The sequence below is a fragment of the Nipponia nippon genome, unplaced genomic scaffold (genome assembly GCF_047370975.1).
Source record: "Nipponia nippon isolate SJK-2023a ecotype South Korea unplaced genomic scaffold, ASM4737097v1 scaffold_1, whole genome shotgun sequence".
NCBI classification, from domain to species: Eukaryota; Metazoa; Chordata; class Aves; order Pelecaniformes; family Threskiornithidae; genus Nipponia; species Nipponia nippon.
In genome coordinates, this window is record NW_028262290.1 from 35162344 (window position 1) to 35185937 (window position 23594).

General features: G+C 36.7%; 1 protein-coding gene across 7 annotated transcripts in view; it reads left to right on the forward strand.

Annotated features, from left to right (window-relative positions):
* Nucleotides 1-23594, forward strand: part of STAU2 (staufen double-stranded RNA binding protein 2) — a 174203-nt gene that overhangs the window by 73280 nt on the left and 77329 nt on the right. For all 7 annotated transcript variants that reach the window (XM_087751507.1, XM_087751473.1, XM_087751517.1 and 4 more), the window contains 3 exons: nt 1438-1569; nt 6000-6060; nt 20162-20469. In XM_087751507.1, the coding sequence (XP_087607633.1) occupies nt 1438-1569; nt 6000-6060; nt 20162-20469 (501 nt within the window). The remainder of the gene's footprint in view (nt 1-1437; nt 1570-5999; nt 6061-20161; nt 20470-23594) is intronic.

The window sequence follows — 23594 nt, forward strand, 5'->3', positions numbered from 1 at the left end:
ATTTATTGTGAGCCATGTTATAAATTATCATTTTGTCTTTTCCCATTAAAGTCCCTCAATTTTATTGCATATAAACTTGTAGCAGATTGGCTATTTTCTAATTGTGATTGCGGAACTGCATAGAAGATGAGGTTTTTATTTCAAGATTATTAATATTTCTGTCTTAGGTAGCCAAATCTTTTTTTTAATTACATATGTACTTTGAAGGGATATTCATGATCATTATTATTTATTTACAACCTCTTCTTTGTATATAGAATTAATAGGTATTTGAGTAAAGAAAAATTAAAACTTTTAGGAAAATATATACATGATAATTTGAGGAAAGTGAATAATTATTGAATAACATAAATTACTAAATAACATTTAGTATTTATTTAACAGTTGTTTGTCTGTTTTTACAATTTTTTTAAAGCTCTTTCCAGACTGTTTCAGATCTTTGACCTCTACAGTTTCTTTTATTCAGATCACCTTGGCTATTTTATTATTTTTATTTTATTTTCATTTCCATTTGTTAACACACTTTTGAAACCATACGCTATTTTAAGAGAAAATCTGTCAAATAAAATGGCTTAATGGACAGCATGAACGATAGCTATCAAGGAGCTATGAATATTGCATAAGGGAATAGCAATGACAGTGCTAATATCACAAACCAGACACATACAGCTTCAGGAGTTCAAGAATGGTACCAAACCCAAGGAATAAGTTAGAGCCTCACTCTGTGGATCTCCATTGTCTATAATTTGTCTTCATTTTGAGGTTTTAATTTCTCCTAGTTTTATGAAGGCATCTTGTTTGTCAGAAACCCTTTGTGCAGTACAGACCACAGGTCCAATGAAGAGCCTTCTTTCCAAAGACTATTTTGATAAAAGCTTGGCAGGTGTAAGTGCGGAAAAGAAAGCAGCCCCAGCCCCCGTGTTCCTTGCAGTGCGACAAAGGGGGAGGAATGTGAACATGGTTTTCATCTTTCTTTAGAAACCACTCTCATTTAAATCTCTAGGTCATTGTTTGTGTCTCTGTTTTTCTGAATACTATCCTGATGATGGTGTGGAGCTGCTGCAGGCAACACTCCTACAAGGATGAGGAAGTCCAGATCCTTTAGTGCTTCCCGCGTTAAGAAAGAGTGGGGAGCAAGAGTGGGGAAGATGTTCAGCAGGGAGAATAGGGTTGGCACAGAGGCTGATGGAAGAGGCAACTGTGTGTGCACTGAGATGCAGAAAAATGGACCTCTTTGGTACGAGTTTGCGGATGTTCTTGAAAATCTAAACAAGCTCCTCTGTATGAAGTGGTATTGTAGTGCTCCATTCTTACTTTTCCAAGATTGCATCTTCATCAAAAGAGCTGACGGTTGTTGGTAGATCGGCTAGATTATTACATGGTGATATTAAGGAGTCTCGCAGTTATCATGATTATGATCAATGTTTTCTTTTTAAGGTAAAAGTAGGCAATGAGATTACTACTGGAACAGGCCCAAACAAGAAAATAGCTAAAAGAAATGCAGCAGAAGCAATGTTGCTACAGCTGGGTTACAAAGCCTCTACTCCTCTTCAAGACCAGCCAGAAAAGGTGAGAACCAGTTGTTATGATGCCCACATTTTACCATTGTCTGGATTTCTTAGCTGTATCAGCTAATGACTTAGTAAGAACAGAAGCTTAAACTCATGCACCCCTTGTTTTAGGAGGTTGCTTGTCAGAGATCAGCCTTCGTTTAGCTACAGCTCTATAGCTACAGTTAGTAGTAAGTGCAGCCTCTCCTCCTATAAGAGTTATTAAGAACAGAAATGTAATTCCAGAGGATAGAGTGTGTGCAAAAGTGTACATGTGATGTGTGCACCTATTTCTACTTACAAATCAGGATGAACATGCCTCTTGCTTTTATTCCATTTTGGGCATCCATGAGAGGACTGAGAGGAGTGATGTTAATAATTTTCATACATGAAGTAGTCATCATAGTCAATGTTTGTCTTCCCATTGCATATGCACTAAAAGCATTCCAGAAAAATAATAGCCTCTTCAGGTTTGATGACTGAGAAAGAAAATGTGTGTCATTTTTTTTTTTGTGGAGGAGGAATTACATTTAAATTTGTATGTGTTGCAGGTATGTATTTCCATGTTAGTGGTGTGCAGCTTAGTACTCCTCTCCTGTCTTGAGTTTATCGATGGGAGGTTTTGTAACTAAAACTGGGTGTTAAGGTTTTGCCTTCTGTGTCCTGAAAAGATATTTGGTAAGGTATTTGACTAAGCTGTGGACTCTGAACAGCTTCTGTCTTACGCAGAATCACTGTGTGTATATATTTTGATCGTGGCTTAAATGTTTTCTGTGGCTGCACCAGCTAGCTCAGGTCAACAGAATGTTCTGCTGGGCTTTTCTGGGGACCATATGATAAATCTGAATATAATATATATCTATAAATCTGAATATAATATTATAATATAATAAATATAATATAATATAATATAATATAATATAATATAATATAATATAATATAATATAATATAATATAATATAATATAATATAATATAATATAATATATATCTTCTGAAACACCCTTTTTTTACTTAAAAAAAATAATAAATATATAGGAAGATACTCTGTTCTATGCATTCTGTACTCCTAGACAGGAAAAGATAAATGCCATGGTTACTTGGCTCCAACTCCTTCTGTTTCCATCTCCTTTTAGAGGAGCAGCTCCATGTATGCTATTCACACTCACCTTCACTATGTTCTTCACTATATATCTTAGTCATATACAAGTGTGTAATACTCTAAACAGAGTACTTGGAGGCTAGCTGGTGTTCCTAGTGAGAACACACTGTGCAGTCATAGCCAATTCAAAGAAGGCTTATGATCATAGAATCATAGAATCGTTAAGGTTGGAAAAGACCCTTAAGGTCATCGAGTCCAACCGTTAACCTAGCACTGCCAAGTCCATCACTATACCATGTCCTCGAGCATGACGTCTATCCGTCCTTTAAATACCTCCAGGGATGGAGACTTGACCACTTCCCTGGGCAGCCTGTTCCAATGCTTGACCACCCTTTCAGTGAAGAAGTTTTTCCTAATATCTAAACTAAACTTCCCCTGGCGCAGCTTGAGACCGTCTGATAGAGTCAAATGATAATTCTTTTTCACCAGAATGCTGAGACTTTTCTGCTGTAGAAGATACTTTTTACCAGTTTCAACTTTTTCTTCACTGCTGATTTGGCCAAAGAGCTTTTTGAAAAACAAAACAAAACAGAAAGACCAACTTTTTTTTCCTAATAGGAAAACATAGGTTTTCATTCTTGGATTTCAAATTGGCTGAACTATTTTTACTCAGTAATTTTCAGAGATAAAGCCTGAAAAAATTCAGCCCACAACATAGTTGCTTTGGAGAGCTCTACACAGTGGAAACTTGTGGTCACATTGAAATCCTTGAAAAAAACTGAGTGGCTAAAAAGGGGTGCTGCTGCTTCGTTTCCCTACGTTTAATAAACTATTGCTTACAAGTGCATTGTCTTTAAAAAAACAGGTTTAATTGCATACTTGCAGACATAGCTATCTTAGAATTGATAGAATAGCATACAATGGCCTAATATTATTCTGAACACAATGAGCAAACATGATACTGTATCCAAAAAATGTGAACTACTCAAATTTTATGTAGTGGGAGCACTCAAGATCATAGAACAAATTTTTATTGCTTTGTTGAGGTTAAGGACATAAAATATCTAGAACATCTGGCTTTATCTTCTGTGTATAACAGACTGAACATATTTAAAGCAGATACACAAGTTAGTTTTTGTAGATGAAAGCATTTTAATTCTCAAACTAAACTGTGCTGGAGAAGAGAGAAAATAGCCCTTAAATCTCTACCAATTCGAGCATTGCAAAATTCCTTCCATACAAATTGCACAATAAATATGTACCATTAGAAGGTACTTTTTTCTCTCTTTGAATCCAAAATGGGGCCCAATGTAGATTAGCTGATGTGTCAGGTTGGCATCTAAATGGACAATTTTCACTTTGTGTTGTTTTTGATGCTTTTAAAAAAGGAAACTTCTCTTTCCCCTGCCCCTCCTTTCCCTGAGTCCTTTCATCCCCTTCCTCCTCCCTTAAAAAAAAAGCAAAACCGAATTCAGTGTTTTTTCCTTAACCCTGGTGCATAAAATGTGACTGCACTTATTGTTTTAATGAAGACCTAAGAGTGTTACAAGAGCATGGTGCTGATGGCAGCACAGGTAAACAGGTAATTGAGGTAATGTAAAAAAGTAAAGGCTCTGCTCTTTTCTGAAGTAATCCGATTCCTGGAAGAAATGAGTGATGGATGTGCAGAGCCCCGAGGAGAGCAATTTGAAAGTGCCCTGGGAGATTTTTTGCAGCTATCAGAGTTTTAGCTCTATGGATCAAAATGAGAGTTATAATGTCTTCATTTTTTAATGTTTCCATCTTTTCTTTTCTTCTTGCCACCTTTATTCTCTTACAGAGAAGAAAACCAGAGTAGATTGCATTCATGTGAGATAGCAGCACTAAGGATAACTTACTGTTAGATGAATTCTTGTTAAATTTCCAATCATGATTAAGTTAATAAACAGTAAAAAGAGAGGAATGAGGACGGTTGAAAATGTTCTTCTCATATTGTAGCACCATGCTCGTGCTGATTTTCAGATCATGTTACGGATGCACAGTATGAATTCATGACAAAACCATGTTGTTGTAACAGACAGCAGTAAATGCAAACATATTTATAGATTTCATATTGTTTATTCATTTGAAGACATGTCTTCTTCCATGTTTTCCAATACACATATTATCTGCTTCATAATACGAGTAAAAGGAGTTATGTGAAATTAAAGTGCATGGAAGTGGGTGACCACTTTGAGAGCTAGCTCTAACACCTATCCTCCCTTTCCACTAAATATCTTCCATTTCTATTGCCCATTGCCTAGGCTGTAAGCACATTGGGATGTACATGATGAGGAAAGGCAGGGAAACAGTCACTGGAATAGCTGCTTTGCATAGTGTGCTCTTCCCTCCTCTTTCCCAAGGAAAACATATCACCTAGTAGTCTGCATTACAACATGATAGTAATCTAAACAGCCTTAACGCAACCTCTGAGACGCAAAGACAGATTTTAGCCATCTGATCCTCCTTCGCTTTCCAATCAACGCTCTCTTCCAGAGCAAATGATTACAACTTTGTCATGGCACAGAGACTGCTTTGCTGCGAGGTTTTCTGTTTGCATACAAAATCCCAGTGAAATCTGAAAAGGATCATTTTTTTCATGTTCATCGAGCTGGTTGTCAATAGCTCCTAGTTCATGAGGAATCTTGGACTTGTTTATCCACATTTACATGTAAATCTAGAACACTGCCATCTTATTTACTGTGTAGAGTTCAGGAATGGCCTTATTCTGAACTTCTGTGTTAATTGCTCCTCTTTTCTGTGTCAGAGTAATACCAAGCGTTAAACATAATAAAATTAATTTGAAGACAATCAGCTTCCTCAGAAAAGTCTATATATTTAAATAATGGAAAATCGCAGTCTTTTTTTGCTTCCACTTCAGTAACTAAGTGGATTCCTAGCAAGTAAATATTTTTAAATTACACCCAAAGTACTTTGTAGTGTTTATGCATTCTTTCATAGGCAGATATTAGGATCTTCGTGTTTTAGAATGTAATTTTTCTGTTGTCTGTATATGTTTTCAGTTGAGAGCTGCTTAAAACATTTGATTTTAAGTCTGATTTGGTAACATATTGAGTTGAGCCTAATCCTTGGGAAAACATTTATATTTCAGTGTTAGGCAATAGTTGTTAATGTTTATTCATGATGGGTACATTCCTCAAATAACCTATGTTAGACAAAAATTAAGATTTGTTAGCAAAGTTTTGTGAGCAGCTGTGGCAATCTCAAGTCATCCTTTTTAGAATCTTTCAACTAAATTTATAAACATGAATGTGCTGTTTAAGGAGTAATTTGCCTTTTACTTATTTGTCTTTTTCTACCTGTTTCAGCTTGGAGAAAACAAGAGTTGGAACGGCCAGAATGTTGGGTTTCCTGAGCCAACAAGTAACAGTAAGTATTGCTTTCTAAATTTGTATTTATATTTATACTTACTTCTCTTTGTCTCTGTAGGATTTGGATTATTTGAGACAATTGAAATGCTTTCTGTAAATATTTTAGGGTTTTTATTGCAATTAGATTAATTAACTCTTGAGTGTCCTCTGTGTGAGTATAGGTATGAATGAGTGCAGGAATAAAGAGATTTTTATTTATTCATTGAATCATGAATCCTTCAGGTTGTAAGGGATTTTAGGAGGTAATCTAAACTGCCTACTCAAAGCAGCGTCAGTACAGAGTTCAGACAAGGTTGCATATGTCTTTTTTCCAGTTCTCCAAGGACAGAGATTGTGTAGCTTCTCTGGGTAGACTGTTCCAATGCTTAATTATCTTCACGTTGAATTTTTTTCCTTTTATCCCAGTCAGAACATCTCCTGCTTGTTTGTGACTATCATCTCCGGTTTTCTGCTACATACCTCAGTAACATGCCTGGCTCCATCTTTTTGGCAACCTCTTCTTAGGTATTGGAAGGCTGCTATTAGGTCCCCCAATGCTTATCACTGTCCTCGAAGCCTGATCATCCAAACAGATTTTCATCATCTAGTAATTCATCTACCTAGATTCTAACATTACAGCTTGGATACAAGGATGCTGTGGGAGACATGGTGTCAAAAGCCTTGCTAAAGCCAAGTTAAAGGATGCCTGCTGCTCTCCCTTCATTCATAAATCCCATCATTTTATCATAAAAGGCGATCAGGTTGTTGAGGCTGTTTCTGTCCTTGATAAATTTATGCTGATTGTTCCCAGTGGCTTTTTTTCTCCTCTGTGTGCCCACAAATGGCTCTAAGAGGACTTACCACATGATTTTCCCAGGGACTGAAGTGAGGCTGACCAGCCTGCCTTTTTTGATGATGATGATGATGCCTTTCTCCAGGCATTGGAGACCTCTCCTGATCTCCATGACTTTTTGAAGATAATAGAGAGTGGCCTCACAGTGGCATAAGCCATTTGGCTCAGCATGCTAAGATATATCCCATTTGGTCCAATGGGCTTGTATGGGCTGAAAATTTCTTAAGAGATCCCTGACTCTGATCAGGTTCCACTACTGGTAGTTTCTCTTTTCCTTGAACCGTGTCTATAGACACAAAGGCCTGAGAGACCTTGTTGGTGAACACCGACTTCAGTTGCTCTGCAATAGGTAATGAGATAGGACAGACCTTTGTGACTTTATAACTAGTTTTTTTGCTGTTTAGAGTGGTAAGGGTGATACAAATAGTACTTCCTTCACTTTTCAATGAGCCCTGGATTCTTTTCTAGAACTGTGTTGAGTTTTGAACTTCTTAAGAGTCCCAAACATTATCTCCCTCAACCAAGGATTGTACTAGAGACAGACATACACATGAGCTACCTTCTGGTTTTTTGCCTATATACGTCTGAAGGATACGGTCCTAAAAGCAGGTTTTAAGGGGGTTCAGTAGTGTTCCAGTATATATGCAGTCTTCCCAGTCACTAGACCTGGGGAATAATTTGTACTTACACAAAAGTTTGCTAGCATTTAAAAGTGATCTTGGAGTCAGCACGTGCCATTGTGTTTCCCTGAAAGGAAGGATTCTACAGGATCTAAGACTTATTATTAGTTGCTTCCTTCCAGCCCTATCATCAATCCCCATCAATACTTCTAAATAATTTATGTTTGCATCGTCAAAATCTCTAAGAACATGGCCCTGTGAAACATCTTCAAATGTTAACATCTTCAAATGTTAACATATTGGAGTTTGGGACAGCAGAATTAAGACCTCTAGATTTTCTCTCCTATCCTTGCAGTGTCCGGTAGCAAAGATGTTTATAGATGACATCTCAACCATCTACTACACCAACAAGAAAAAACAATCCCTTTCCCAGGCTTCATCTGGCAAGAAAACTTTGGCAGTCATACATGTAAATCCAAATCTAGAAGGAGAACACAAAGGCAAATTCACACAACAGGAGACAAGATCAACAAAAATTATATTTTAAACCTGTGCTGACCAAAGAACTTATTTTTCACAGATTGACCTGGTCACAGACCTTTTTGCAGCCACCACAGGCCGTGGTACAGAAAAAAGTTTTCATTCTGGGATGCTTTTCTAATGCACGAAAGACATTTCTAGATGCCTTCATTTCCATTCTTCTGATCTCCAAGTAAATTGGAAATCAAAGGAGATGTAGCTGTCATGTCAATAGACATAGAGCATTTATTTCTGACAGAAATAAATTTCTGTTGAATAATTTTCTGACTTTCTGTTCAGAGTCCACTGGGCTTAATCCCTTAACTCCTTTTTTGAGGGTTCCAATCTGAAGGCAACATTGATAACAATCAGCTGATTAAAGTGTATAATTTTTTATTTCAGAGGGACTGTGCTATCCTTTTGCAAAATAGGAAGGGTTTGAACCCAAAATGCTATCAACAGGCATATATTTTTTGTACTGATTTTTTTAACTCTTCACCTCATAAGGGGCGTTTCTCTTCCAGGGTATTTTCTTTAAAATTTACAGCTTAACTGTGATTTCCATGTAAAAGCATAAGAGGAGAATGAATCTGTTACAGTTATGTAGAGGACAGAGCAGTCTTTCTTCATCTTACAGTCTCATCCAGGATTCATGGAAGACCTAAAAATGCATTTTTCTTCCTTGAATGTGTTAATGTGATATCACCCCTGGCTGGCTGAATTGCTAGTAGGTCTTCTTTTTGAGTTTCTCATTGAAACCTCTCTTGGTATTTCTAAACTAAAATGGCCTTTCTGATAGAATTATGGATCTGCTGTATTGATTGGCACTCTATTAAAGTATATTTTTATATAGAAAACCTCTGTAGTAGTTTCTATACTGTAGATCTTTCAACGTACAAATATCACACCATTTATTTGTAATGTATAGGAAGGAACCACAGATTCCTGGATAGAAAATATATAGAACATTTTTGTATGTTATTTAGGTAACCAGTAAGTTCAGTTGATACCTTCCTACTGAATGGCTCTGTGAAGAGGCCTCTTTTTCAGGACATGACTGAGGTCAGGGGATTGCCACATTGGGAGAAGATCTACGCAGTATCACGTGATATTTCTCACCAGTTTTCCATAGACATGATTACTTGTTGAAATGCCGTGCTAATATTTAGTAGGGGGATGGTCTGCAAGTACATGTTTGCCTATGAGCGCTTTGCCTGCTCTGCTTCTGGTAGAATATTATCTATTAGTTTTCTGCACAAGGAATGCATAAAAAATCCTGAAGAAGAACTAGTATTATTAAGAGTTTTCCCTGCACACGCCTGTTGATCTTCCCCTGAGCCCCAGAGTCCAAGATAACTTCAGGGCTTTGTAGTCAAGGAGAACTGAGGAAATTTGAAGTGTCTTCTCCTTTTGAACAGAAGAAATCACTTGCATGCATGATCTCTCACGCACCTGTGAAGTGCAGGGGTTTTTTTAGGCAGTTCCAAACGAGTTCCACTGTTTGAGATCAAAAATGTCACATCCTTTCAGGTATGAATATGCTAGTTTATATTTAAGAACAACAGTTGTTGGTAGGTGAATCTGCTCTTGCAGTGTCATCATTATTGTAGGAAGTTTTAAAGAGGGCAAATGGAGAAGCTTCCGCCCTTCTATATCCTTGCTTATAAGAGAAATGTACAGTTTGCTAACCTGAAACCTAACTTTCAGTGGTCTTGAAAATCTGAGGCTCTGAGATTGCTACATCTACCATTTGGCAGGTCTTATTCAGGTTTCCAATAATTTTATTCCAGGAAAACAATTGTGTCCTGTTAGGACAACGTATTGTGCATCAGTTTCCTTTTGCAGGCAGATACTTTTTCTTTGTGTGCATAATGCACTGTTTCCATCTGAAACTGTGTGAAATAAAACTGGAATAGTAAAGTGGTCTACTTTAGTACAACAAAAACAAATACCATAACAGGTATGTATTTTAGTACAGTTGAAGAACAGATTTCGTTGTACCCTTATTACGTAGTTTGTTTTTGCTGAGAAATACCCTACAGTCTATATCCTCCTACATACTCGCTCAATGCATTTTTAGTTTTCCCTGTTAAATATCCTTGAAAATTAACTTCTCCTGCTCCCCTCTATCATGTTACTTTTGCAGCTGTCCTTGTACCAAACTTCACTTCTGTTCCTCCTCCTCACTGGCAAATCTTCTTCGCACAGGTTTACTTCTTTACCTTTCCTCTTCATTTCACAATCTTAAAGATGAAACAAGAAGCTATTTGTTTCTTGGTTTGGGATATCTTAGACATTTTTCACATGTGAAATAACAAGAAAGTTGAGTGAGGTTTTTTCCCTGATGCTTGTGGAAGAGACTTTGAGACACTGTGGGCAGACCACAAGCATTTGCAGCCCGTATAGGAGATGTTTACTGTCAGCAGAATGCTCATTTATCTCTCTGGATTTGACTTAAGCAGTTATCAACAAAAACAAAACATGAAACAAATAACCAATCCTAATGCAAAGTGCATTCTCTTGACAACACATTTTGGTTTTATATTTCTGGATGGGGTAATCACAAAGATCATATAGTATGTGTTTTAGGAGAAGCTGTAGATGAGCTGTGAAGAACAAAAATATATAAAAATAAAAGGAAAAAGTAACAGTGTTTTTATATATTATAATTCTAACAAGGAAAAAAATCACCCTAACTGTTTTTGTATGTTCCCCACCCTCAATTTTCCATAGTATAGTTTTCCTTTATCCATTTCCAGCAATTTTGGGAGTCACAAAGTAAGTATTGAAAAACTAATAATTAAAAAAATACGTTCAGAGCAATCCTACCTCTCTGTAAAGGACAGGCTCTTTGTTTTTCTTGTCTAACATTTTATTACTAGGGATTTGTTCATGACTTTACAGTCTTTGTTCTTCAGAGTACATCTGCTCCTGCTGTTTGTTCACCACCTGAAATCATAATCATTTGTTTGTGACATCACAATTAGTTACTGTGAAGATGATTAGATTGTCACCAACAGATGATTATGATTTCAGATGGCAAATGAGCAGCAGGAGCACATGATCTCCTAAGGAACAAAGATACTTGATCTCATGCAATTGTTCTCATTAAAAAAAAAAAAAAGCAATGAGAAAAAAGCAAATAGATAATCAGAAGAGTTTCTTAATGTGATGAGGAAATTTGAGCATTTTTCCATAAATAACATGTATTTTAGTATTTTTTAAAATCGACTTAAATAATAAGAGATTAAGAATATAAGAAATATAAAAAATATGAAAATATATGGTGTTGCTGTAAGCCCTAACTGTATGGTTACATTCAAATTCTTACTTAGATATTTCTTCATCATTTTTGGGGGAGAAAATAAATGCAAAATAAACCATGTATTTATGAAATTTTGCATAGTGATACATCTTCACTTTGGAGGAAACAAAATTTCTGTGCACTTTATAGTTCTGGCCCTCACTAGTTTTATAAGGACTTTTTTTTATAGTCCTCTACATGTTTATTTTTCAGCTGGGCATTTTGGTGAAGACTTCCAGTAGATAATTTAATACCCCTGTATTTCCATGAGCAGTAACTGAAGTCTACAGTTTGGGAATCAAGTTTTTGTTTTGTATTTCACACATTTTTCATTGGAATTGATATTTGTTGTATTTTGCTGAAATAGTTAATTCTTTTGGGTGTATTTCAAAGGTGATTTGCAGTGGATTGTATGCATTTTTGCTCACTAAGTACTTCCGTTTCATTGGACTTCACTTTTGAATTTGCTTCCAAACTTACTAAACATCACCAGTTATAATACACTCTTGCTACATCACTAAACATTTGTTGAATTATTTGGCATTCTGAATAGAAACCACAGTAAGAGGGTTGACAACACCACTTATTTGATGAAGCACAGGCCACAGAACAGTAGTTTTCCATCTGTTTGGTTTGGGGCTTTTTGTTTTATTTTGTGGGTTTTTTTAGCAAATATACTGTCAGGTGAACATTGCACCATCACCGTGCATTTCAGGAAGCAGTTCCATCAGCTGAGCCACTTTGTCTAGACTCTGTGTGTCTCACAACCTTGGCTAGAGTCTGTTATAGCAGTTGGTTATGTTTAAATAACATGTTGCCTCTGTAGCTGCTGAGTTGATGTGCTCATTTTCGAAAAGAAAAAGGATTCGTCCCATCTTCTAGCAAGTGTTGGAGATAACTAGATTTTCTTTCTAACTGAAGACATAGGAAAATTAAATTTAGAAGGAGAGGAGATTTTGTCCAATTTTGTTTCTTCCCTGAGTTAGTGAAGCTAGGAAATCTATGCTGTGTTTGGCATTATTAATAATTAATGTGTTATGTTTCAGTTTCATCTAGCAATGAGAATGAGATAATAATTTATCCAGAATAATACCAATCAAATACAACTTGCATATATTTTTTTGAAATAATTTGAAAAAACTTCTAAAACACCTAGTATTAAAAAACACCTAATATTAACAAAACAGGGAAGGGAGTGTGGTTATTTTTTTCAGTGCTGTTTTGAGAACTAGTGGCAAGATCCAAATTAGCATTTTTGTGTGTAAGTGGGATCTGGGCACAACTCAGGTGTGTAAGACCATAACTGCGGTTGGTCCTCCTCCTTTTCCCACGTTTCCCCTTTTGACATGCTCGGTTAGGTGCTTAAAGTACTGCAAGTTTTGCATCTTCAGATATGATGCTTTCTTCGCTGAGTTTAGAGTATAATGTATATTTCTAAAGTACCTAGTGTTTTAAACACCTGTCCAGAAAGTTGAGAGACTTACATTCAGTTTACTTCTTCACCAGAAGGAGAGTACTCATGGGGTGCCAAGTAATCTGGATAATGGCAGCCACCTTTTGGAGATGTGTATCTAATATCATTATGATTTGCAGACAGAAAATAAAAAATCAGATGCTGTCAAAATCCACAGAGGAGTGATCTAAAGGAATCATGACTTTGTAGTCTGTCTGTTGATTAAAGCACTTGTGAGTGAAGGTGCAGATATGTATTCTGGTGTTTCCTGGCTGGTTTACAGATATTATATTCTGCATATTTTAGATACAGGTGAAAAAAAAAAAGTGTTGCAAGCAACCTGCTGCCTGGTGCTTGAGTAGTATGGATTGTGCATATGTATGAAACATACACTTGGGCTGTAAGGCTTGTAGTTTGGGTGCCCTCAGGCTGAGAAGGAGCCAAAGCCAGCTTTCTAGGAGACTGCTTAACCCTTAAGCTCTTGATGTATAGAATGGGTAAAGAGGGAACAGCCACCATGACAGTAGATAGCGAGCTCTGTGGGTAGAGATAATTTCAGAGAAATTCTCCTTTTGCTTTTCCCGGTCCCCTAAAATTCCTATATGAATTACATTTCTTCAAGGGTGCTAGTCTATTCCTTTGAAAAAAACTGCATGTGAAATAGCAACGCAGAGCTCTTTTTTTGATGTTAGCTCTCAAATTCAGAATTAATAATGCAACTCTGCAAATTATCTGCATCTGGATTTCTGTCTTCAGCCAAGCAAACGGAGCAGTATCACACAATTAACCTCAATACTGTGCTTCTCTAAATACTTGCACTTTTCTGAAGTCTTTTCTCCTTTTCCTACTCCCTTCCCCCCAACCTGGAACCCACCACGTACCTGGTGAGGTACGTCTAGGATAATAATGTCCTTGAAGAATTGAAACGCTTGAACTGAGGCTTTATTGCTGCCAGAACCAAGACTTAATTCTCCATTCTCTTCTCCATCCTCTTTCCTTTACATCAAACATCTTACCCCTATGACTTCCACTCCCCCACCACTTTCTCCTCCTCTGATTTCATCTTCACTCATACCTATGCTGTGCTTGTTGATGTCCCCCTTGACCTTCTTAGCTTCAGCAACCTCTCTATCCTTATCTAGTAGACTTGGGCATTCTTTCATCTCTTCTGTGTCTGGGTCATGCCTTTGTTTTCATCATCACAATTCTCATTCCCTTCTTAATCTGTTAATGAATAGTCTTGCCTGCACGAGTCACCTCCGGTTGCACTTAGGCACTCTCCTAATTGCTTTACCCCCTCAAAAATCATTTTCTTGCAGCTTTTACAAGCACCTTAATCTGTCAGCTCACGAGCTTGATTTGGTCCTGCTCCAAATTTGCTGATCCTCTTTACTGATAAGAATACTGTCCTTTCTTCTGCATTTGGATTGGTTCTTCTCAGAACCTGCTTCATCTTAATCTTAGGCTATCTGGTACACTGATATATTGATGGAAACTTATGATGCAGAAATTGTCATGTAAAAAAAATGATGTAGGTGTTTCATCTGTCTATTGGAATATTTCATAGAATATCCTGAAGAAATTCCCCACTGCAAACACTAAGTCTTATTTTTACCAAAATCTTATGTTCCCAAGCAGGAGTAAAGCTGTGGGAGATTTCAAAGGACTTCCCTCACATGAGTTAAACACCAAATGTTACAGAAATGTATACAATTTAAGTCTCCTGCGATACTGTAATTTCCTTTTTGGCTGTACAGAAAATGTTCCAGTGAAATTAAGGATATCAAGACCTGACTTCATGAAGAACTAAATAGTATTTACTTCAGTGTCATGCTTATTTTAAGGTTAAATAAACTAGTATTTTAATGAGTGACTTTATATAACATCGGTTTGTTTAAGGTCATGTAGACAAGATCTTTTGATTGAAGGACATTGTGTAATGACAAAACATTTTTTCATGTCTGAATATTGCAGTAGCTGGTGACTTAGAAATACCACAGATAGCTGTGTTAAGTAGGTAATGATTGCATCTTCGTATTTCAAGCCAAGATTGTGTGTAGACTATTACTGAGAACATAATGGCCATACTATTTGCCTATTCAATTGTTTGACTGACGTTTTCTGAGCTCCTACTGAGGTAATAAAACAAAATTTGAAAGTAGTCTAGTACAAATAGGCTTTTACAGTGAGCGGAGTATAAAATGATAATTTCTTTTTATGATAATATTTACATTTTTCAGTCTTGTTATTGAAATAATTATTTGGTTTTTTAAATTCTCTTTTTTGCTCTCAGTGGATTTGTAATGGACCATATTCTAGGGCATGTTGAAAACCAGCCAGTTCTATGGAGGAATTGTTGCATATGAAAGTCCTCCGTGCCTCTTAAGGTTTTGTCCATTTTGACTTACATAATAGTGAAGTCAGGATTAGATCTGGGTCTAGCTTTTCCTGCCTAATGCCTTACTACAAGATTTCACCACATATTTTAAGCAGCACAATATAAGAAGGCTTTATTCAATGTGAATACAGGTAGCATAATCTGAAAGAAAGCTTTTTGATTATTACGTATCAAGTATTTTATTCAGTTCCGAAAATACCGATTATCTCTTTATGAAAAATCTTTTTTTCATCCAGTGATGGATTATTTCAAGTATCAGGGTGTTAAACTTAATGTATGAGCATGTCATATACAGAATTACATCATGGTTTACTTCGCATCATTACACAAGACATGAAAGTAATCCTTCATGCTGGTCCCCCATATCACTGGTTGTAGTGCAGGGAAGAGCATGTGCTCTTCAGGGGTGTCAGGGGAAGTCATACACCAGCTGACACTGCTTCTGACACACCAACAAGTATAGCTTTCCTGTAGGATAGGTGAGAGCCCAGGGAGAAAACTGTGGTTCTCTGAGAAAGAATAAAGTTGTGGTTTATACCAAGTGTCCTTGAAATACAAGAAGTCAATGAGTGACCTTGAACCAAGAGAAGTCATTGAGTGAAGGCAGAGGAAGGGTATCCCTACACTGTTTGTCATGTAGAAAAGAGGGAAAATTAGCACTGATCTATATGTGCATTGACAATACAAGCCTGATTCTGTAAGTCATCTTTTGGAGTTGAATGATAAAATCAAAATCTCAGCTTTTCATGTTTTCTGGTCTTGCTGACAGAAGTAAAAAATTGAAAATGGGACACCAGTGGTACCAGTAGACACTAATACCTGTAAGTGTGCAGGCAACACTGTTATCACTCTGAACTTTTCTTAACTTAGTAGCCCACTGCTGTAGGGTAACTTGTCACTGTCCTTGTATCAGCAAATCCCATTTTTGTGGAGTCTTATTACATTGAGGCTCATTTGGTGATATTGTCAGGCTCCTTCCTCGCCCCATTGCCCATGCAGAAAGTACGTCCGAGGGTTAGTTTTGTTTTCTGTGAACTCTGGAAGGAGTGAAGGTCCAGACAGTGGAGGACCCTTTTGTAGAAAGGTCCTTCTGTCTTCCCAGACAAGGAGACCCTATAGAGGAAGGGTTAGGGATAAAAATAACACCACTCCAACAGATTTTTGGAGACTGCCTCTGCTACTGCTGGTATGAAAAGAAGTGGAATCAAAGCACTGAGATTACACTTCAAAGGGAAGGCTTGTGAAGGATAGCTGGGCCATTTTGTATCTTAACCGTACATTTGCAGTCTAAACTGTTTTGCAATTGTCTGGTACCTGACAGCAAAAGCAGACAATGGAAGATCAAGAAATTTATTCTTAGGTAAGAAAGGTCTTTGGTGTGGGGTTTTCAGAGACTTCAGAAGATTGTGAGAGACTGCTAACAATTACCGCCAAGGATGAATAAGACGTGTTTTTCAAATGTTAATGATTACATTGCCTGCATATTTTCATAGCACATTTGCCCACAGGTTTAAATAATATAGACGGAAATTATTTTAACATGTTTCATGAATGTACCTCTAAGTTGTGTCCAGCAGAAGGTGCAATCTTGTTGGTCTAAACGGTAGTATTATAGATCTGTGACTCCTAACAATTACGATGCTACCTTTGGAGTATGGTGAAGTTAGTATGGGATAAATATTTAGCAGACACAAAAATCCAATTTTTTTTTAGCTGAAAAACTAACAAAAATATGAAAATATTCACCTAGAGGTGTTCTCCTGCAATGCAAAAAGGTGTTAGAGGATAGTATTTCTTTCTCCCATGTTTTTTATTAAAGTGCTTGTTTGAAGACTAATTAAGACAATTTCTGAAGAGTTCTTTTGTTCTTACACTTAATCCTCTGTTGATGTCATACTCCCTGTGATAACATCTTTACTACTGTAACTAAACTGTTACATGTATACACTCTTCTACAATTCAACAGAATTGAAGTAAGCAGACAACAGTGAGGAATGATACTAAAAAAATCCTCAATAATACATTAAAAATAGATAATGAATTAGACTTAATATATGCTTGATAGAAGTTTTCAAAGAGACCAAGTTTTTATTGGCTTTTTAAAACAAGTTTTTAAGAAGCTTCATGAAACATAGGCCCTGAATATAAAAAGTTAATAGCTTGCAACTATATTAATGTAATGTCTGGAATATTACATTACTTTGTTTCCAGAGATAATCAATGATGGTAATATAATATCTGCCTCTCAGAGCCAATGTATGATTTAAATTAATTATTGCTTATAAAGCACTTTGAAGTCTTTAGCAGAAAGGTGTTGCATAAGTGTAAAAGTACTATTATTAATTTAACATCACCATTAGAGTAAAGTCAGTACTTTAGGAGCATTTGCTATGCTCTGCTCAATATCTTTTTATTCATCATATGCTGCATATTAGTTATTTTAACATTTAGAGAGCTTAGTAATCTGGAAGTATTCCAAACCATTGTTCCAGACAGCAGTTAGATATTTGGGTGGATCATGTAAAAACAGTGAAATGGCTGAGAAAGCATGTATAATGTTTGTTTTAAGTAATATTACATCAATGGAACAGACATCTGCAGCACTGGACTTGGTTTTAAACTTTTTTAAACTTTTTTTAAGTTAACGTGGTGCTGTGTTTTTCTAAAATTGATTTGAGGGGGGCTAATGTCATATTATTTCTAAACAAGGATATTGTTTTACCTTTTGTTCAATTTTCGTTTCTGTTTCTCAAATATTTGTAGGAAATCAGATTTACAGTGGGCAGGTCTTAGGAGGTGGTGAACACCTGCCACTCAGTATTATTGTTGCTGTTTGGTATTGTAACCTAACGTCAACTATCAATATCTGTATTATCTATTTTAATTTTCATTCATGTAATCTCTTGTGTAAGACTATTTAAAAATATGAGCAGTGATAGGCCTTGGAGATTATAGCCTCAGAAAAAGGGTATAGAATCACTCTATCATATAGTGATTAAGTGCTTTAAAATAATGCTGCGTGTTTACACAGTTGTTGTCATCTATAAGGTTATGTGCTAAATTGTCCCAAATGGAGAAAAAAGAAATTTCAGGGACCCTGTCCTCCATCTTTCCCTGTAGCATTGTCTTGAATTTGTGCTTAGCTCTTAAGTTCAGCACAGAGTCCACTGGCTTTGGAGCCAGTTGTAAGACTGAGTAAAACACCTTTAAAGATAGAGTTCAGGATCCAACCAGGCTCCCCAGCACCACGAAGGTAGGTGGGGAGAGCAATTGGGTGAATAACAGATACGTCTTTGTGAATGGTATAAGTTGATGTTTCAGCTTTCTGAAAGTAATATTAATTTAAAAGCCAAATGTGTGAGTAAATCGATTAAAAGATTCACCTGTAAGCAGTTTGCGGAGTCAGCGGTGAGGAAGTTCAATTTTCACCATGTAGTTGAAAATGAGGATGTTAATTACTGGTAATATTTTTTGAGTCTTCTCCTTGTGGTAGACATTTTATTTAAAAATACTACTTGCACTACTAGGATTAGAGGAATCCTTTCTAGGTAACTGGAAATTAATTTTCTTCTCTTCTTTGAATATATTCTACATTCTGAGATGAATTTAATATGTTCTGCAAATGAATTAAGCATTGAACCCTTTGATTTCTCTTGGGATTACTAAATCAGTTAACAAACAGGTTTATCATCCCTTGAATGAAATGCCATATGGCTCAGGTTCAGCCATGTTATTTTCAAATATATGCTAGAAGATTAAAGTGTGCTATTAATATGAAATTACACATTTCAAGCTCATTTTTCAATTTATTAATAATAAGAAAGAGGTTTTCCTCTTATATCAGCAAACTGAGTACTCATGTTTCCAACAAATGCTTCATTGTATATGAAAACTAGCAAACTTCAGCCTTAATTCTGCACATTTCCATGCACAGGAATATCAGCAAAACTGGTCACGTATGTACTCCTGTTTTCAAGCAGGTTTAGGGTTGAGATGTTTTCTAAAAATATATTAAAAATTTTGAAATGTAGACAAATTATCCCTAATTTACATGTCACTGGAAATGTTTAAAAGTAATTCACATAAATAAATTTAGATCTTTTTAATGTTTACCCTAACTCCTGTTGATATTAATGATGGCACATACATGCTTTCCTTGTTCAGTATAAATGTTGTGCAAGGCAAGTAGCTATTTGCAAACTAGAGGATGCCATATATGCAGCTAAATAAATAAATAAATAAATTCCTCTTCATTGAAGAGCCGTCAGTCACGTAAGTCATTAGGACAGTAACAATGTGGCTGCAGGGCAGTTTAAGGTTATTTAAGCACAGACTGCCGTTTTAATTCAGCAAACAGTTTAAGCCAGCACTTGAGGCAGTGCTGCTACCTCAAGAAGCTGTCCTGCCCTTCTTTTGCCTCCAACAGCTCGTTGTCCTGAGCATCACGGCATGGTCCTACAGGTGCTGGTGCTGGCACAAGCAATAGAGCAGCTGGAGAGTACAAACAGCAGCTGCAGGTGGGAGAGAGAAGAACTTCTTCTGGTGGCAGCAGTGCTAACATAGGCTAGTTTAAATTATTTGTGAAATAACAGCCTAAATTATTGTATCAGGTAGGAGGCAGAAGGTTGTAGTGAAATAACGATTGTGCTACTGTTTTGAAGTAGCAGCTGTTCCTTGTGGTTTGTAGATCTCCAAACCTTATTTGTTCATGTTGTGTATTCTGTGCTAGCCATGGTTTTGAAGTCCAGGTTTGTACCTTCTTAAAAAGAGTGGGGGAAGAGGAAGAAGAGGGGCAGTTCAGATCTGCTTTGTTTCTAAATACATTATGCAATTTCATTTACAGTTACTGTGGAAAAAAAGATACCGCTTTTGAATGCTTACTTTGTTTTCCACTGCACAGTATGTTAATGAAAATAGTCTACATGTCAAACCCATTCTGGAGTAATGAGAATGATCTTTGCTTTTACTTTCAGCACCAAAGGGAATACTCCATCTCTCTCCTGATGTTTATCAAGAGATGGAAGCAAGCCGCAACAAATCAGCCCCTGGTACCACTGTAAGCTATTTGTCGTCCAAAGAAATGAGCCAGACTTCTAGCTCTTTCTTCAGCATATCTCCTACAACAAATAGCACAGCTACGATTGCCAGGGAACTTCTCATGAATGGAACGTCTCCAACTGCCGAAGCCATAGGTCTAAAAGGAATATCTCCTGCTTCCCCCTGTTCTGCAGTGCAGCCTTCAAAACAGCTGGAGTATTTGGCAAGGATTCAAGGCTTTCAGGTATGGGAGGGGGAAAATGAAGCTCTTCAGCCAGAATCATAGCATTGCCATCAAGGTTTCACTCTTGCCCTCTTGAATGCGGGCATGCATGTAACTTATCTTGTAAAATTAGCTGGTGTCCAAGGCATTTTCTGGGTCCAGGAGATACAACCCTGCACCAATATACATGTCCCTCCTTCTCTTTTTGTTCCTTCCTTTCATTCACCTTACTGCAGGCCATCTTTCTCTCCTTTGTTTATTCTCCTTAAATAATTACAGGCTTAAATTATGCATTTTACGTGCACTTCTTTGAGAGTCTTCACCTCTTGGCATTAGAAGCGTTACATACTGCTCTGGCATTGTTTTCTCTCTTCGACTCTGATCCAGAAGGTACTGACGCACCACCTTAACTTTGCGTTTGTCTTCTGGGCCAGGTCGTTAAAGCCGTTACTCTGCTTCCCACCCTGCATCTCTTAGTTGTAACCTGTAGAACAACGTTTTGGTCAGAAGGTGCAGCCTAGGAGCAGACCTGGTGTCAGAGCAACGCAGAATGTTTTTGACATCACAGTCAGTACTAGAGAATGTAAGACATACTGTGCTGGGTCAGTGCATGAGTCCTTCAGCACTGATGACCTGTATCCAGCAATGGCAAATACCCTACATTTCATAGGACAGTGACAGCCTCTGTAGTACCTCCAGTCATTTCTGCAGTGTGGAAGATGGGAAAAGGAAGCCTCTTCCTGATCACCATTACATGCAAAATTACATGCATGTATGGATAGTAGCTCATTTTACTGTGTTGCACCATCAGAGGATAGGACTAGCTATGTAGAAATATTCTTTTTCCTGATGTAGGTTTTTGGTTTGTTTGGTTTTTTTTTTTACCTTTTCAGAGTTGTGAATTTGTTTCATTTGAAAAGTTGGTTTCATATGTTCTAGCATATGTAAGTTGATCATGTAACTAAATTCTGGAAATGGGAGGTTTCTGTTAGAATTTTTGCATGCCTGATAATGATTTTTTTCATCAAATTTACAAAGTATGCCGTTGTTGGAAGCGATTTAAAAGAGGCTGCTAGAATTTGAGAAATAGTGTCAGATGCTCTGTTGCATAAGCAGCATAGTTAAATTACATTTGCGTACATCAGATATCACCAGTTGTGGATTTGACCTAACGCTGTTTCTGTCCAAAATGTACATTCAGCATTCTTTTGGTCTTCATTTTTAAAATGTCATTTTTGATTCATTAGTTTGAATGTCTCTTAATGCAAGAAACGGTAAAAGCCTAAGCCTCACCGTAGTAGAGTTAAGCTGCTAACAGGAATTCAGTTTTCCTGAGTTCCATTTGTCACCTGCCTCCAGTAGAAACAGATGAATTCCGATGAAAAGAAATTCAATCCGTGAAGTTTTCACTGCTTGCTTTCACATCTTGTCAGGTTGCTTGTGTCTACTAGTAACACTTTATTTTCATAGAACCGGTGCACAATTTATGTTACTGTTTTGATTCCTACTTGCCTACAGTATGTGGTTACTGTAAAATGATTAGTTGTGTCTGTCCTGTTTTTTTTCATGCTTTGATTCTAGATGCTTGTGTAGAAATTGTTTTTGAAGGGTCTTAACTTGAGCCAAAAAATATAATCCGTTTCATCCATAAACTAGACTACTACTTTTTACTTGGCCCTGATACAAACCAATGAGTTTGGTAGAGAATCTCAATTATTAACATCTATCCGCTATGTATGTAACTGATGGTTTTACATCATCTTAGCATGCTTTTTAACACCTCGCTTGAATAAGCCTGGTATTGACGTGAAACTCTGCCACCGCTGGATGGCTGAGCCGAGGTGGAGCAGTGAACAGAATCTCTGTGGGAAATGGCTCAGTGGCCTGTCAGGTGCATATCACAGGTCTCTTCACCATTTCAGCCTAGAAAGCTCTTTGTGTTTAAAAGCCGATTTCTTTACAGGTTAACTTTCTCAGGCATATTTACTAAGTAGAAAACTACTGCATTTGCAAACAGCTAGCTTGTTTCATGTTTCCTGAATGACCCAAAATGATTTTTAAATTGTTAGCATGTATTTGTATTCTGGTCCGGATGATAACCATAGTTTTGTCTTTCATTGAAGAACGTATACATTCTGTTGTGTTACAATGTATTTTTGAATTTTTAAAAAAATCAATAAATACTCATATGATGTTTCATTTGTAAATGTAAAAAAATGTTATTTGCTTATTTGAATGGTTTTTTTGAACTTCTTTAGCTGCAGGGGACATGTCTTTAAAATGTGGTTATTTAATTTAAATTCTTCTAAACTGTTTGTATATGATCTCAGCCATGTTCTATTGTAAGCCCTTAATATTAAGAGTTATTGGGACCAATGTATGGAAAAGTACTAAAAAATTACATTTTTATGTTTTATGGCTTATTATTCTAAAGATATTTGTAATTGATAAGCAGCAGCTCAGTGTCACTGAAAAACAGGTGTTTAGCTTGGATACTTTCAAGGCTGAGGCTTCAAATTACCAGTGATAATTAAACACAAATACTTCAAGCAAGCCTTTACAGACTCTGAATAAAGCATTTTTAGTGCTTGCTTCATATTTATGAATACGATCTACCAGTTAATTGTTTTGCAGACTTTGCCTGGAGATTGTTTAAGGGAAAATTCAGCTTTGGTAACATTGTTATTTTTAAGTGACCATGTGGTATTTTGGCCATTGTTTTGTAACTCGATTAGGAAAATCACAGTTATTTTTGCTGACCGTTTAAGTGCAGTAAATTATTCAGAGTTTGTTTAAATGGAAACATTTAGAGAAGCTGTTTACACATGAATAATTTGAGCCTCCAGTTTTTACTGAGACAAAACACAAGTTACAGGTAGTCCAGCAGGAAATTCCCCTGGGAGTTTCCATGAAGCAAAGATTGTAAAATTTAAAAAGCCATGATTGAGTGCCCACAGTCAGTCCCAGTGTGTGGCTGCAGCCGTACTTGGCTTGCTGCATTGGCAGGACTTAGAGATCTTAACTTTTTCTCCATAGCGGCCTCATAATAAAACCTCACACAGGATATAGTTTCTATGTATTCCTTTGATTGCAATGGTTACGGAATTTATATCTTTTTTTTTCCCCCCTCTGCATTTGTTTAATGG